This window comes from Schistocerca serialis, chromosome 4 (genome assembly GCF_023864345.2).
Source record: "Schistocerca serialis cubense isolate TAMUIC-IGC-003099 chromosome 4, iqSchSeri2.2, whole genome shotgun sequence".
Lineage (NCBI taxonomy): Eukaryota > Metazoa > Arthropoda > Insecta > Orthoptera > Acrididae > Schistocerca > Schistocerca serialis.
In genome coordinates, this window is record NC_064641.1 from 457,314,036 (window position 1) to 457,330,221 (window position 16,186).

At 39.2% G+C, this 16,186-nt stretch overlaps 1 protein-coding gene across 1 annotated transcript in view; it reads left to right on the forward strand.

Annotated features, from left to right (window-relative positions):
• The window catches only part of LOC126475099 (protein kinase C-binding protein NELL1-like), a 980,737-nt gene that overhangs the window by 588,969 nt on the left and 375,582 nt on the right, over positions 1-16,186 (forward strand). The window contains exon 3 of the mRNA XM_050102677.1: positions 13,319-13,469. Coding sequence (XP_049958634.1) covers positions 13,319-13,469 — 151 coding nt within the window. The remainder of the gene's footprint in view (positions 1-13,318; positions 13,470-16,186) is intronic.

Consider the following 16,186-nt stretch of genomic DNA (forward strand, 5'->3'; position numbering starts at 1 on the left):
TTTCATTCCTGCTACCAAGCCCACATTCTTCCACAGTCCTTTCTTCTCCTTCTTCCACTACAACCACATTCCAGTACTCCATGGATAATAGATTTTGTTCTCCTTTTACATGCTACATTCTTCATTTAACATCCTCATATAATTTCTCTGACTCTTCATCTTCTACTTGCAGTGTCAGAATGTACACCTGAACTATTGAACTACACTCCTGGAAATGGAAAAAAGAACACATTGACACCGGTGTGTCAGACACACCATACTTGCTCCGGACACTGCGAGAGGGCTGTACAAGCAATGATCACACGCACGGCACAGCGGACACACCAGGAACCGCGGTGTTGGCCGTCGAATGGCGCTAGCTGCGCAGCATTTGTGCACCGCCGCCGTCAGTGTCAGCCAGTTTGCCGTGGCATACGGAGCTCCATTGCAGTCTTTAACACTGGTAGCATGCCGCGACAGCGTGGACGTGAACCGTATGTGCAGTTGACGGACTTTGAGCGAGGGCGTATAGTGGGCATGCGGGAGGCCGGGTGGACGTACCGCCGAATTGCTCAACACGTGGGGCGTGAGGTCTCCACAGTACATCGATGTTGTCGCCAGTGGTCGGCGGAAGGTGCACGTGCCCATCGACCTGGGACCGGACCGCAGCGACGCACGGATGCACGCCAAGACCGTAGGATCCTACGCAGTGCCGTAGGGGACCGCACCGCCACTTCCCAGCAAATTAGGGACACTGTTGCTCCTGGGGTATCGGCGAGGACCATTCGCAACCGTCTCCATGGAGCTGGGCTACGGTCCCGCACACCGTTAGGCCGTCTTCCGCTCACGCCCCAACATCGTGCAGCCCGCCTCCAGTGGTGTCGCGACAGGCGTGAATGGAGGGACGAATGGAGACATGTCGTCTTCAGCGATGAGAGTCGCTTCTGCCTTGGTGCCAATGATGGTCGTATGTGTGTTTGGCGCCGTGCAGGTGAGCGCCGCAATCAGGACTGCATACGACCGAGGCACACAGGGCCAACACCCGGCATCATGGTGTGGGGAGCGATCTCCTACACTGGCCGTACACCACTGGTGATCGTCAAGGGGACACTGAATAGTGCACGGTACATCCAAACCGTCATCGAACCCATCGTTCTACCATTCCTAGACCGGCAAGGGAACTTGCTGTTCCAACAGGACAATGCACGTCCGCATGTATCCCGTGCCACCCAACGTGCTCTAGAAGGTGTAAGTCAACTACCCTGGCCAGCAAGATCTCCGGATCTGTCCCCCATTGAGCATGTTTGGGACTGGATGAAGCGTCATCTCACGCGGTCTGCACGTCCAGCACGAACGCTGGTCCAACTGAGGCGCCAGGTGGAAATGGCATGGCAAGCCGTTCCACAGGACTACATCCAGCATCTCTACGATCGTCTCCATGGGAGAATAGCAGCCTGCATTGCTGCGAAAGGTGGATATACACTGTACTAGTGCCGACATTGTGCATGCTCTGTTGCCTGTGTCTACGTGCCTGTGGTTCTGTCAGTGTGATCATGTGATGTATCTGACCCCAGGAATGTGTCAATAAAGTTTCCCCTTCCTGGGACAATGAATTTACGGTGTTCTTATTTAAATTTCCAGGAGAGTATTTTTGTTGGCATTGATTTGCATTCTGATGATGAGAACCCTATCACTGAACTGTTCACAGTAATTCACTCTTTGCTCTATGTTCCTATTAATAATGAATCCTACTTCTGTTATACGTTTTCTGCTGCTGTTGATATTACCCTATACTTGTCTTATCAGAAATCTTTGTCTGCTTTCCATTTCACCTCACTGAGTCCCATTATATCCAGATTGAGCCTTAGCATTTCCCTTTTCAGATTTTTGAGCATTACATTTTTTCAATTATAGGCATATGTCCACTGGATACACATTATGTGTTTTCAATGCAGTAGTCTCCATTGCCCTCTGTATGCTCATGCTGTTAATCATTGCTGATTCTTCCACCTTTTATGGACAGTTCCCCAACCTAAGAACAAGGGGATTCTCTTAAGCTCTTTCCACTCCCCTGCCCTCTTTGACATGAGTGTTGGCAGAAAGAGAGAGACTTCTTACGACAAAAGTCTTTGGCTGCCATTGCTGGCTTTTCTTATTCATTTTAAGCAGTGGTGATGTTTAAATCTAGGACCCAACCAGGACAGTTGGATTAATAGTCAAAGATGCTAATCCAAGGCCACAGGTGCAGCAGAGGCCTTTCATACCTCATCTTATCAATTGCCAGTTAAACTACTGCGTTCACTAGACCTTCTTTTGTCTGACATGGAACTAATCTCTTGAAATTTATTCACTAATCTGTGTATCAAAAAATCCCTGGGAGTGCACAAATCAGGAAATTTTCATTTGAATGAAAGCTAATATTCCACAAAAGATTCTGGTTTTGCAAAATTCAACACAAGAAACACTGACTTATTTGCTGTTTATACTACAGTGAATGCAATCTCATCAAAAACTCAAAAGAAAATACCCGTACACTCAAGTTTTACTGTATGAGGACTGGACGCATTGACACATGGGCAGGGGAAGCTCGAGACTCGGTGCAGGTGTCATGTGTGAAACACTCAGAGGAAGTGCACTGAGCCGCAGATACAGGGGCAATGTCTGGCTGTGGGCTCCCCCAGGTATCATACTGGAAACATCCTTCATGTCCAAGAAATAATTGAGGATATTGGTTGCAAGTGCTACTCTTAGATGAAGAAGTTAGTGCAGGGAAGAAATTTGAAATGGTACACAGCAGCCAATCAAAATAGTGTTATAAACTGAATAGTACATAATACCAGGAACTTTGAATTTAATCAGCCACAAAGTTTACACATAAAAAGTTAACATTGCTGTAACCACTAATTCATGGATTCCCAATTGAAGTAGTATATCTGCTGCACTATGCAAGAAATCCACATCCACTGAGATTGAAATTGAAGCTGCATGCAATATTGTTTGGGCAAGACTTGGCATCAGTGGTGGGCATACAATTGTAAATGGATCCTTCTGTTGACCAGCAGACTCACCTCCTGATGTAACAGAAAAAATATAGAGAAAACCTCAGTTTGATTCTACTTAAGTTCCCCACTCATACTGTAATCATCAATGGAGACATTATACATCCAACAATCAATTGGGAAAATTACAGTTTTGTTAGTGGTGGACATGACAAAACATCCAGTGAAACATTACTAAATGCCTTCTCAGTAGCTACTTAGAACCAATAGTTTGGAACCCCATTCATGATGGAAATATATTAGATCTCATGGCAACAGATAGACATACACTCTTTGAGAATGACTATATTAAAACTGGTATCAGTGACCCTGAGTCAGTTGTGACAACAGTGATTACCACAGTGCAAAGGATAACTAAAACAAGTAGGAAGATATATCTGTTCAACAAACTAAATAAAAAAAAGCACTAGTGTCGTATCTCAATGAGGAACATGAAACTTTTAACACAGGACATGAGCATGTAGAGGAACTATGGATCAAGTTTAAAAGAATAGTTGATCATACTCTGGATAGATATTTTCCCAGTTAAAACAGTTCACAATGGGAGAGACTCTGCACGGTATACAATCACTGTAGAGAAACTTCAAAATAAAGAGATGTTACCTTAACGGCAGCGAAGGCGGAGAAGATGGGCTTCGGTACGGCAGAGCTGGCGGAAGAGGCACCTTTTCTCTTTGGGTACAAAAAGAGTACAAGTAGCGACTGAACCCCAGAGGGGCGGCTACAGACAGCGTCTGACTCATGGTGAGTGGCTGACTTTAGGCTGGGCATCCTACTGCATATGTGGAAAGTAACGGGAAACTACCACATTACATTCCTAAGCAGTACATGGTATGTCTCTCCATGTGAAAGATTCCGGAGTCAAAACTTCCCGTCATTCAGATTTCCGGGAGCAGAACACATTGAGAGTAGGCATATTTGAAAGGAAGAAAGGAACAGTGAAGGGAGGAAAGATACAGATTGGAACATGGAATATGAGGACACTTCTGCAAGCAGGAAAGCTAGAGAATGCAAAACAGGAGATGAAAAGGAACAGATTAGATGCCCTTGGTTTGTGTGAAATGAGATGGGGAGAGTATGGGGAGATAGAAAGTGGAGATTATAAACTCTTTTACTCAGGGGAAATCAAGAGTGGTGAAAATGGAGTAGGAATATTGATAGGGCAAAAGTTGAAAAATAAGGTAATGAAGGTACAATATATTGATGGAAGACTGATGATGATAAAACTGAAGGGTAGTTCAAAAGATTTAGTATTAATACAGGTATATATGCCAACCAGCCAGCACAGAGATGAGGAAGTGGAAGAATATTATGAGAAAATACAAGAACTCATTGAGAAAGAAAATAGAAATGCCTGCATTATCATCATGGGGGACTGGAATGCAGTGGTGGGTGAAGGAAGAGATGAAGATACAATAGGAAAATTTGGATTAGGAATAAGAAGGGAGAGAGGTGAACAACTAATTAGTTTCTGTAAAGAAAATCATTAACAGTGGGTAACACATTATTTGAACACCACAAAAGGAGACGTTACACATGGATATCAAATTTGAATAGGGAAAGATATCAGCTGGACTACATCCTGATACAAAAAAGGTTTAGGAACAGTTTGAAGAATGCTAAAGCTTATCCAGGAGCGGATATAAATTCAGACCACAACCTAGTGATGGGAGAAATACAAGTGAAGTTGAAAAAAGTCTGGAGAGGTAAAGCAAAGGAAAGACTAAACATAGAAAGACTCAAAGAGGTAGGAAAGGCATCAGATTTGGAGAACAGATTTATGGAAAAATGGCAAAGAGGTAGTGTTGATGAAAGTGTTAATGACAAGTGGATAAAAATGAGGGAAGGACTCATGGACTCTGCCAAAGAAGTACTAGGAATTAGAGTATCCCAAAGCACCAGGAAAGAATGGATAACAGAAAACATGTTGAAAAAGATGGAAGAGCGCAGAAAGTGGAAAAGTGTAGAAATTGAAGAAGGCAAAAAGAGGTACAGGAAACTGAATAACGAATTAAGAAGAGAAACTGAAGAAGCATGGATGAAACAGAAATGCAATGAATGGAGAGAGAGGGAAAGTATGAAATGATGTATAGACTGGCTAGTGAGATAGTTTTTGAACATAAAAGAAAGAGGAATAACATGGAAGTAGAAAAAGCAGATGGTACTCTAGCACAAGAACCACAGGAGGTTTTGAACAGATGGCAAGAATATATTGAATGTCTGTATAAGGAGGATGAAATGCAAAGTGAAATTAAGGTTGAAGAGGAGCAATATGTGCCGGAAGATGGAAAGGGATTTACCATCTTGGAAGCAGAAGTAGAAAAGGCACTGAAGGAGATGAAGAATAGGAAGGCATGTGGAATAGATGATTTGCCAGCAAAACTGTTGAAGAGTCTGGGAAACATGGCAAGAAAAGAAATAGTCTACCTCTGTAACGAGATATATGACAAAGGGGAATGGCCTGAGGACTTCACTGCAACAGTTATGATACCAATAGAGAAAAAGAGAAATACTAGAAAATGTGAAGAGCACCGGACCATCAGTCTAATTTCTCATGCAGCTAAAGTCTTGCTGAGAGTGTTGAACAGGAGGTTATATGGCAAGCTAGATAGAGGGATTGCAGAGGAGCAGTTCAGATTTAGAAGAGGAAAAGGAACAAGAGATGCTATTGGCCTGCTAAAAACTATAGGGGAAAGATATATGGAAAAGGGTAGAGAAATCTTTGCTGTTTTTATAGATTTAGAAAAGGCTTTTGACAGAGTTCAGTGGAACAAGCTGATGGATATCTTGAGGAGGAAAGGAATAGATTGGAAAGAGAGATGACTGATACAGAATCTATATTTACACCAGAAAGTAAGGATAAGGATTGGAAATGAAATGTCAGAAGGAAGCATCATTGGATGAGGTGTTAGACAAGGTTGTTGCCTTTCCCCACTGCTGTTTAACATATACCTTGAAGAGATTATTGCAAAAAGTTTAGATGGGAAAAGAGGAATATGTATTGGTGGAAAGAGAATAGAATGTATAAGATTTGCAGATGACATGGTATTAGTGGCAGAAAGTGAGCGGACAGTGAATAACATGCTCAAAGATCTGAATGAAGCTTGTGTGGAATATGGGATGCAAATAAACACAGCAAAAACATAGAGTATGGTAATCAGTACAAGATGCAGACTGTCCAATATTAAAATAGGACAATCTACCATTAGCCAAGTAAGTCAATTTAAATATCTCGGAAGCACAATAACTGAAGACTTCAGATGTCACCAGGTGGTGAAAACCCGAATTGCCATAGCGAAGGAGGCATTAAACAGAAAGAGGAGACTGTTATGTGGGAAATTAGATAAAGGACTAAGGAAAAGGCTTGGCAAATGTTTTGTCTGGAGTGTGGCACTATATGGGGCAGAAACATGGACACTGAGATGAGAGGATGAAAAAAGGTTAGAAGCATTTGAGATGTGGATGTGGAGGAGAATGGAGAGAATAAGCTGGATGGAAAGAGTGAGTAATGAAAGAGTATTGGAAAGGGTTGGTGAGAGAAGATGTCTGCTGAAGGTTGTAAGAGAAAGGAAAAAGAACTTGTTGGGGCATTCATTGAGAAGGGAGTGCTTGCTAGTAGATGCTTTGGAAGGATTGGTTTGTGGGAGAAGACTGAGAGGAAGAAGGAGATACAAGGTGATAGACAACATAAAGGGAAGAGGAAATTATGCAGACCTGAAGAGGATGGCAGAAGACTGGACAGCCTGGAGAACTACCATGTGAAAACCTGCCTTTAGGCAGAACACTGATGATGACCTTATAATAGATGGAAAACAAAATGTAGGGCTATAGATAGAGAGATGATGAATAAAATGCATCAAGAGAGCAATATGTAAAGGCTGTTAGTGACACCAACACAGTCACTTGTGGTTGAGACAGTTACTGAAACTGAGGGTAGCAAACCAAAAATAGTACTGCTTAAGCCCATTTTCAGATGTTTCTTTGCAAAGGAAAACCCAGGGGAGTATCCCCAGTTTAATTCTTGTAACACTGAAAAGATTAATGGAATAAATGCTAGTGTCAGTGGCATTGAGAAATAGCTGAAATCATTAAAATTGAATGAAGCTCAAGGCCCAAATGGACTCCTATCAGATTCTATACTGAATCTGTGGCTGAGTTAGCCCCTCTATTAAATATTATCTAGAATAGATCCCTTGGACAATAAACTGTGCCCAGCAGTTGGAAGAAAGCGCAGGTCACACTCATTTATGAGGACAGTAGAAGTGATACACAAAATTACCATACAATATTTTTGACATCAATTTCTTGTAGAATTTTATAACTTATTCTGAAATCAAACATAATGAGGGATCTCAGACAGAATGACCTCCTTCATGCCAACCAGCATGGATTCCAAAAATATTGATCACATGAAACCAAATTTGTACTTTTATCACAAACAGTACTGAAGGCTTTAGATCAAAGCAGTCTAGTAGATGCAGTATATCTTGATTTCCAAAAAGTGTTTGACTCTATACTATACATACACTTATTATCAAATCTATGATTGTATGTGGTATCAAATACAATTTTTGACTAGACTGATGACTTTTTGGTTGGGAGGGCACAACAAGCTATGTTGGATGGAGAGTCATCAACACTTGTAGAAGTAACTTTAGATGTGCAACAGTGGAATGTGTTGGGACCCTTTCCGTTAATTTTGAATATTAATGACATAGTGGAAAATATTAGTAATAACCTCAGACTCCTTACAGAACAAGCAATTATCCACAATGAAGTTCTGTCTGAAAGAAGCTGCATAAATATTCTGCAGACCTTGATGAGATTTCAAAGTTGTGCAAAGATTGTCAACTTGCTTTAAATGTTCAGAAACGTAAAATTGTGCACCTCACAAAACAAAACAAAATGTAGTATCTTATGACTTTAATATCAATGTGCTACAGTTGGAATCAACTAACTCTTACAAGTCCATGGGTGTTACAAATTGCAGGAATATGAAATGGAGTAAGCACAAAGACTGAGTCATGGGTGAAGCATGTGATAGATTTTGGTTTATTGGTAGAACACTAGGAAAAGTGCAATCAATCTACAAGGAAGATTACTTACAAATCACTCATGTGACCTATCCTAGAATATTGCTCAAGTATGTGGGACCCATACCAAATAAGACTAACAGGGGATGTTGGGCGTATACAGAGAAGGTTAGCAGACATGGTCACAGGTTTATTTGACCCATGATAGAGTGTCACAGGAATGATGAAGAAACTGAACTGGCAGACTCTTCAAGATATATGTAAACTATCTGAAAAAGTTTAGTTACAGTGTTTCAAGAACCAGCTTTAAATGAGGGAAGGTACTACAGTCCGCTACATATCACACCCATGGGTATCATGAGGACAAGATTAGATTGATTACAACATGCATGGAGGCATTCAAACAATTGTTCCTACTGTGCTCCATATATGAATGGAATAGGAAAACCCTAACTGGTACAATGGGACATACCCTCTGCCATACACTTCATTGTGGTTTGCAGAGTATGGATGTGAATGTTGATGTAGATCTGAAATTGTTAATGAGTAGCTGGAGGTATTGTTGGGGTGTATGGAATGAGATGTGCATAGCAAGGAAGACAGTGCTCAGCAGCATGCTATGTAGGTGCACAAGAGGGTAGGAGAAACAGTAATTTTCTTTTATTTATTTGTTTCATCTCTGCCCATTCCCAAAGTATATAGCACAACAGCAGAATGTGAATGATCAGCCATTTAGTTTTTAGACTGCAGTATAATATGAAACAAACATTGAAAGTGAAACACACAAATAGTATTATTAAAACTTATGATTGTGTAGCTCAGATGTCATGCTGTGAATGAAGATGTTGGTACCTGTGCAGATTGAATAGGTGGTAATGTTAGAAGGCTCTGAGCAAGTAGATGAATGGGATACGATCGTTAGAGGTGAACTATGGATTGAAGAATGGAATTCATCAGGAGATAATTCAGAGCAGTAGGATAGTTGAATGGGATCTGACTGTTTGTGGTGGGCATTGTGAGCAGTAAGATTGGGAATGCTGCACCTAGTAGTATAGGAATGAAATTACAGGAGTATGTAGGTGGGGGAAAGTGATTTGTGGAATATCTGATAGATTCATTCAGATGAAATTTCAAATGGGTATCTGTATTGAATTGTTGAAGAATATTGTGCCTCTGAGGGATGCTTATTTTGGATGACAGTTGCAACATAGATACACATGGAGTTGTCTGGAAGAAGTAGTGTCATGACAGGGTAGATGGAGAGAGTCATATTGTGGCAGTGGTATTCACCTTATTTGTTTGAGTAAATTAGGTGAAGTACATTAGAGGTATTAAATTGGGGTGGGAATTGAAGGTGGGGACATTGTTTTAGAAGGTGATTAGCTTTTCAATGTTGACAGTTGGGCAGGTTTTTACATTTGTGGTTTATGGTGCCATTGTATGTAAGATGTTCTTAGCCAGAAATTGATACAGCATATACTGTACCTGTGTCTTACATATTTGAGATTGCTGTACACAGTGCATTAATGCATTTGAAGATACTTATTTGAAACAGATCAACAGATGAAAGTTAGAACACCACTATTCTGCCTCCTATGACAAACTGCAATAAAGATATTACAGTCAGAAGGTGATAACGTTTTAAACTGAATTCAGTCCACTTTGTAGTCATTAGTACATTATCTTCTGAAGCTATGCAGCAAAAATGAAATGTATTGCCTTTAGAAACATTGTGTTATGCGACAGAAATAAATGAAAAAACTTTGACAACCTAGTACTCAGCACGTTCACTCTTTAATGATAATATGTTTCAAATGAAGTGTAAAATAGTGTCACTACACACAAATTCAAAATAGTTTCAAACTACTTTACATCTTTACCTGTGAATTCATGTAGTGATATGTGTTCTAGTGAAAAGTGTTTTGGAAATTTCTCACAGTTAAAAGGCAGTGAACTGATCATAAGTGAAAATACACACTTGTGTGTTTCCTGAGTATCTGAATTGTTTTTATTACAATTATTTAGAAAAAATTTTCTGTCAAAATAAGGTTCTGTTCTTGCAGTCAATGATTATTTTTCTTTGGTTAGTATCCATGCACTTGCAAAAACATAGTATGCATTATAACTGAAAAAAACAACAGCTTTTCATGACATGTAAGTGGATGTTTCTTGGCTATGGTATTGATAAATATGTGATATTTAATAGTCAGTGTATCTTAAAAAGGTTTTCCTTTATGCTTGTATCTGTAGAACATGATGGGTTAGGTTTATATAAAGAAATATGTATGGTTTTTCTGAAAGGCCTGGCATCTTTTGAAAAGGTAGGAAGTGGGATGATGCGATGTGCTTTGCCCTCACTTTCTTCCTCCATGCAGCTCATGGATCTCATCTTTTCTTTCTTACTTCCATCAGTACAATTTTTAGGTTGTTTGCACTCCCTCAGTTATAGTTCTCAGTTTGTTTCCAGACAATGCTGTCATTTTTTGTCCAGTAAAGTCATCAGAAGATCAAAACCAATTGCAAAATGATTTAGAAAAAATATCTGTATGGTGCAAAAATTGGCAATTGACCCTAAATAATGAAAGTGTAAGGTCATCCACATGAATGGTAAAAGGAATCTATTAAACTTCAGTTATGCAATAAATCAGTCAAATCTAGGCCATAAATTCAACGAAGTATCTAGGAATTACAATTATGAAGAACTTAAATTGGAGAGAACTCATAGAAAATGTGGGCAAATGAAAGAATGTGTTTTATTGGTAGAACACTCGGAAAATGTAACAGATCTACTATAGGAACTGCCTAAACTATGCTTGTCCAATCCTCTTATGGAATACTGCTGTGTGGTCTGGGGTCCTTACCAAATGGGATTAACAGAGTACATTGAAGAAGTTCAGAGAAGAGCAGCACATTTTGTATTATCACAAAATAGGGGAAAGAGTGCCATTGACATGATACAGGGTTTGGGGTGGACATTGTTAAAACAAAGGTGTTTTTTGTAGTGGTGGAATCTTCTCACAAAATTTCAATCACCACCTTTCTTCTCTGAATGTGAAAATATTTTGTTGATGCTGATCTACATAGGGAAAAAGGATCATAATAATAAAATAAGGGAAATCAAAGCTTGCACGGAAAGGTAAAGGTGTTCATTTTTTCTGTGTGATGTTTGAGACTGGAGTAGTAGAGAATTATTGGGAAGATGAAGAATCCTCTGTCAGGCACTTAAGTGTGATTTGCAGAGTATCCATGTAGATGTAGACATTAACATTCTTGTACACTGAAACCATGAAAATTTTATTTAGTTGTGTTTGTTGTATTACAAGCTTCATATTCTGGCATAAGTTAAAGACAGTTTATTTTCTTTCAAATGAATTTGAAATTTGTGTATTTGATTTTCCTTGATCCATAAGAATGTGTAGTGTAAGTAAGTAAATTATTGAAGTTCCCCATATATAATGTGTTCGTATGAAATAGGAGCTTAAATCTTTTGTTATTTTTCTGTTGTCTTACTTACACAACAGCAGACATCAGCTATACCAATTAAGAGAGCTCTTACAGCAACTTCTATCTTCAACGGTTTGAGTTTTTGTGTTGCTGAGAAAAAGAAGATAGATAGGAGAACTGACTATGTCACTTTTGCATTGTTTCTGTAGTTCAAAAATCTGCTGCAGCCACAGAAGGTGCACTTGTTGTGTGCTAAGTCTGTCAGTTGAGGCAGAGTAGTGGTGTTCTAACTTTCATCTGTTCATCTGTTATGGAATCCAACTTAATGTTTATAAGGAGTTTTTGTTATGGCATCATTTGTTTAGATTTAGGTGTAAAACAAGAAATTGCGAATTCTTTATGTGAGTTTGAAATAGAGACCATATTTTGCAAAGGGGTAATGTGGTTCCATGTTTTGCAGTAACTTTGGCGCAAACAGTTTTAGGCTGAAGTTTTGTTTATTTTTTTATCTAACATGACTTATGTTAAAATTTCGTACTCTTTTAAACAAAATTCTTTCACACCATGCTAACAGGTGTTTTCCACGTTACTAAATGAACTGATGAAGGACATAAAAAGGGACCATGGTCTAAAACTTACGTTCAGTTTCAAAAACTGTTGAATTCTCTCATTAAACACACAAAATCTTCTTCACTGCTTGCAAGTGAGCAAAAATGAAGATGATGTGGTAAAAGAGGCAGTCTTAGAATAGCTAGAGAAGGAAAGATGTGGATATTTAACATACTCATCTGAAGCTAAGTAGCTGTATTACTGGGAGGACATTGTGCAAAGTAAACCAAAACAAAAAATATTCCTGAACTGAATAATTTTGTGTAATTAGTTTAAATAATATTAAGTTGTGTTATGCTTGTGCAGTGACTGACCTAATAAAAATAAACTAATTAGAAATTTCCTTGTTCACTTTAATTCTTTAAATTTTAATTATTTCCCTCAGGTTTTGGAAGTAAGTTATTCATTGAACTTTAGTAATGATCTGTTAAACATATGATCACCTTTAATTGGTTTAGCATGGGATCAGTGCATTTTTAGCTCACCGTGAGGAAATTTGAATATGTGCGACAAAGTCACTGCAAGTAAAGGTAACGTTACCTAAATTTCTGAATAATCATTGTGGTATAAGCAGTTTCTAAAATATGACAGAACCACATTGATTCAATCACACATGAGGTGTAGGTCATCATCATCATCATCATCACCATCATCATCATTATTTATTGCACTTAAACTGGCCATTTAGGCACTTGGCAGGAGACAAAAATATACAAATACATAAACATAAAACATAACAAAATGATCAACACAGCCAATCCATGCATCCTGACGAAATAGAATTGTAACATCACAGAAATTGATTACATATGTTTGCCCATTTACTTCTATTTTGGGCATCCTCAATGATGACTGTTAGATCTGTTTCTTCCAGGGTTACTAAAGTTCTGTTCTTCCAGCTCATTCATAATTGACCTCTTGGACACCTACCATTTGGCTGATGTGATAACTAATACATGAGGTATAGATCTAAAAAAAAAAAAAAATATTACACTGCAGTTTTTAAGCACCCTGTCAACTAATCAGAGCCACCACATAAAGATGATGGAAAAGTTCACCAGTGTTACCCCAGCTGATGGTAGCTGAAAGAACAATTTGCTGCAATGGTGTCTTGTGTAATTGAAAGATAAGTAATGAAAAAAGTAGTAACTGTCATAAAATAATGACTACCTGCTGTTGTTTTGTCCATTTCAGGTGACTACAGGGACCTACGGTTACCTCCTTCCTCTTTCCAACGAGCAGTCGATCTCCTGCGCCACAACACTGAGTTCACCCTAGCAGCATCTCTGCGTCAGGAGGAAGCTAATTCAGGAACTATTATTGCCTTTTCACATGGTTTTAACAGGTTTGATAATTTTGAAATAATGGTATGATTTTTGTTAATGCATAACCTGGCAAAGAAGTGAATGGAGGAGTTATTAAGTATTCCATGTATAATTTACAATAGAATCAATGTTTTTATAATAATTTGATTTTGAAATAAATATCTTATTATATTTATTAGCCACTGTTAATAGTTGTTATCAAGTGCTCTGCATTGCTGAGTTACACTATCATGACCATTGACTAATTACAGAGCATGAGCTATGTGCCACACAGACAGAAGATTGATGAGCAGGAAGTGCCTGCTAGGTGCCGCAGATTTCCAGACTCATGTTGCTTGTATTGTATTTCATAGCTCCTGAAGGTGCATGCTGGAGGAACCATACAGCAAACATGAAGATTCTCCTGATACTTGTTTGAGATGGGTGTAGGAAATGTGTTGGCAACAGTCATAGTTAGAAATTTTTAGCTATGCAAGCTGATTCATTCTCTTAATGCAAATCCATTTGATTGCATAACATATGAAAGGATGAAATTGTATCCATACTGTTTGGAAATGCCATCCACATGGGTGAATAATCCTAGAGAACATCATAGGAATATTTCCCAGACTATAAAGCTGCCTCTGCCCACAGTTGGTCTTTGACTTTTCATAAGCTGTTTTTCATCATCTATTATCAGATATGGAGTTATTTCTTAGCAATCAACAGAGATCTAATTCTAGCTCTGCTGTGCAGATTGAAACTGTTTTCGGTAGTAAATTTCCTAAAGCAGAAAATCATTTGTTTCACAGTCATAAAGCCAGTAGAGTGTACTCTCATATTATTTTTTGCATACAATTTTTAACTGGCAGAGAGATGCTACACTAATTGGTCAGACAAAAAAATCTACTTGCCAAGTGGCAGCAGAACACACTCATAAAAGAAGGTTATTATTAGGCAAGCTTTTGGAGCCAGTGGATCCTTCTTCAGGCAGAAGGGTTGAAGGGAAAGGAATAGGGGTGAAAGAAAATGACTGGAGAGGACAGATTTTGGAAAAATCACCCAGAACTGCAGGTCAGGGAAGACTTACCACACAGGATGAGAAGGAAAGGAAGTCTCTCCTGACCTGCAGTTCTGGGTGACTTTTCCAAAATCTATCCCTGTTCTATACCTCTCCAGTCCTTTTCTTTCAAGCCTATTCCTTCCCCTTCAACCCTTCTGCCTGAAGAAGGAGCCACTGGCTATGATAGCTTGCCTAATAATAACCTTTATAAGTGTGTTCTGCCACTGCTTGGTTAGCAGACTCTTTATCTTTCCAATTAAATTATTTTGTCAAAAATTGATTGTTTTCATTGTTATATTCAAGATGCTACATTGTAGAATTTCTCACATAGTTTCATAGTTTGTGTTTGTATGACAATGACACATGGTGCTATGTATTTCACACATAGTTTATGTACAGCTGTGTCTGCATCTTAATCTGTTGATTGATTGATTGATTGACTGACTTATTGATTTACTCGGGGAGACAAAACAACTGTGGTCTTAGTTCACTTTTGCCCACACCGAAATTGTGTTTATTGTGTTGTTTCTGTCCCTGTAATTCTAGTAAAGCCAGCTGATACCCTTAAAGAACAGTAGGAGATCTTTTACTAGTTCGTTGTTAGACACAGTTTCTTCTGGAGCTACTGACTTGAATATTTTGTCTTTTAGGCTCAAACACTTTGCACTGGAAGAGCAAATGTGGGGCAGTTTATCCCCCTCACTGTGTGATTTGCACTTAGGAACTTCTTTTTCTGTACCCATTGTGTGCAAGTTTTTTTTTTTTTAAAAAGTTTCCACGGTTGGTCATCAGCCCTTTACAAGCTTAATCTGTTTTCTGTTCAAACCCAGGATTACAGAACTTCTCTTCAAACATGGCTTCATCACCATTACCTTGCCATGTTTCTGCTTTTGGATCTTAGTCCAACATTCTGCATGCTGTCTCCTCATCCAGCTATGTACCTTTGTCCCTAACATCACTTTAGTGATGGTTAAAAATGGTTCCAGTCCCACAAATGGAATCATCACACCTGACCTGGCTAGTTTATCAGATTGTTCATTTCCAGTGATTCCTGAGTGGACAGGGACACCCTAGCCTCACGAGGGTTTTGTGGAATTCTGCAATGATCTTTAATCTTGTTGCAGAAGCTGACAGAGATTTCAGAGATGCTTGGCTGTCTTAATGAATACAGATGCCACAATCCTTGTAGCAACTACACAGATTTCTCCTTCATGCACACTCTGATAGCAGATATTTCTTCCTGGAATACTGTGGCTAGTTTTTGTAGAGAAACTGCTCTCTGTAGCCTCAATTGGACCCTGTATAACCTGGCCCCAACATGTTCATCTGTTTTTGATCCACCAGGAAACCAGACTGTCTCCTGAGCAATATTGAGGTTCGTTCTTCCACTGCTTCTTACTTCTAATTATTGCCTTGGAAGGTTTATTGAAGCAGCTGAAAGTTGTTGTTTAGTTACCCAGCATTCACTATATTGATATGGGATTCTGGATTTTCTAAAGTTTTCCACTTATTTCTAGTTTTTAACCTTTGTGTCCCTGCTGCTGCCTCCGTTGTTACTAAGAGGTGTAATGGCGGCATGTGCAGCATGGTCTCCGTCCCAGCAATGGGTGTGCTGCTAATTCTGCCTTTTATAGCTAAGCAGGCAATCTTAGCACCTCACCAGGCTCATTAGCAGCCACCTTTTCTTGTGCTCTA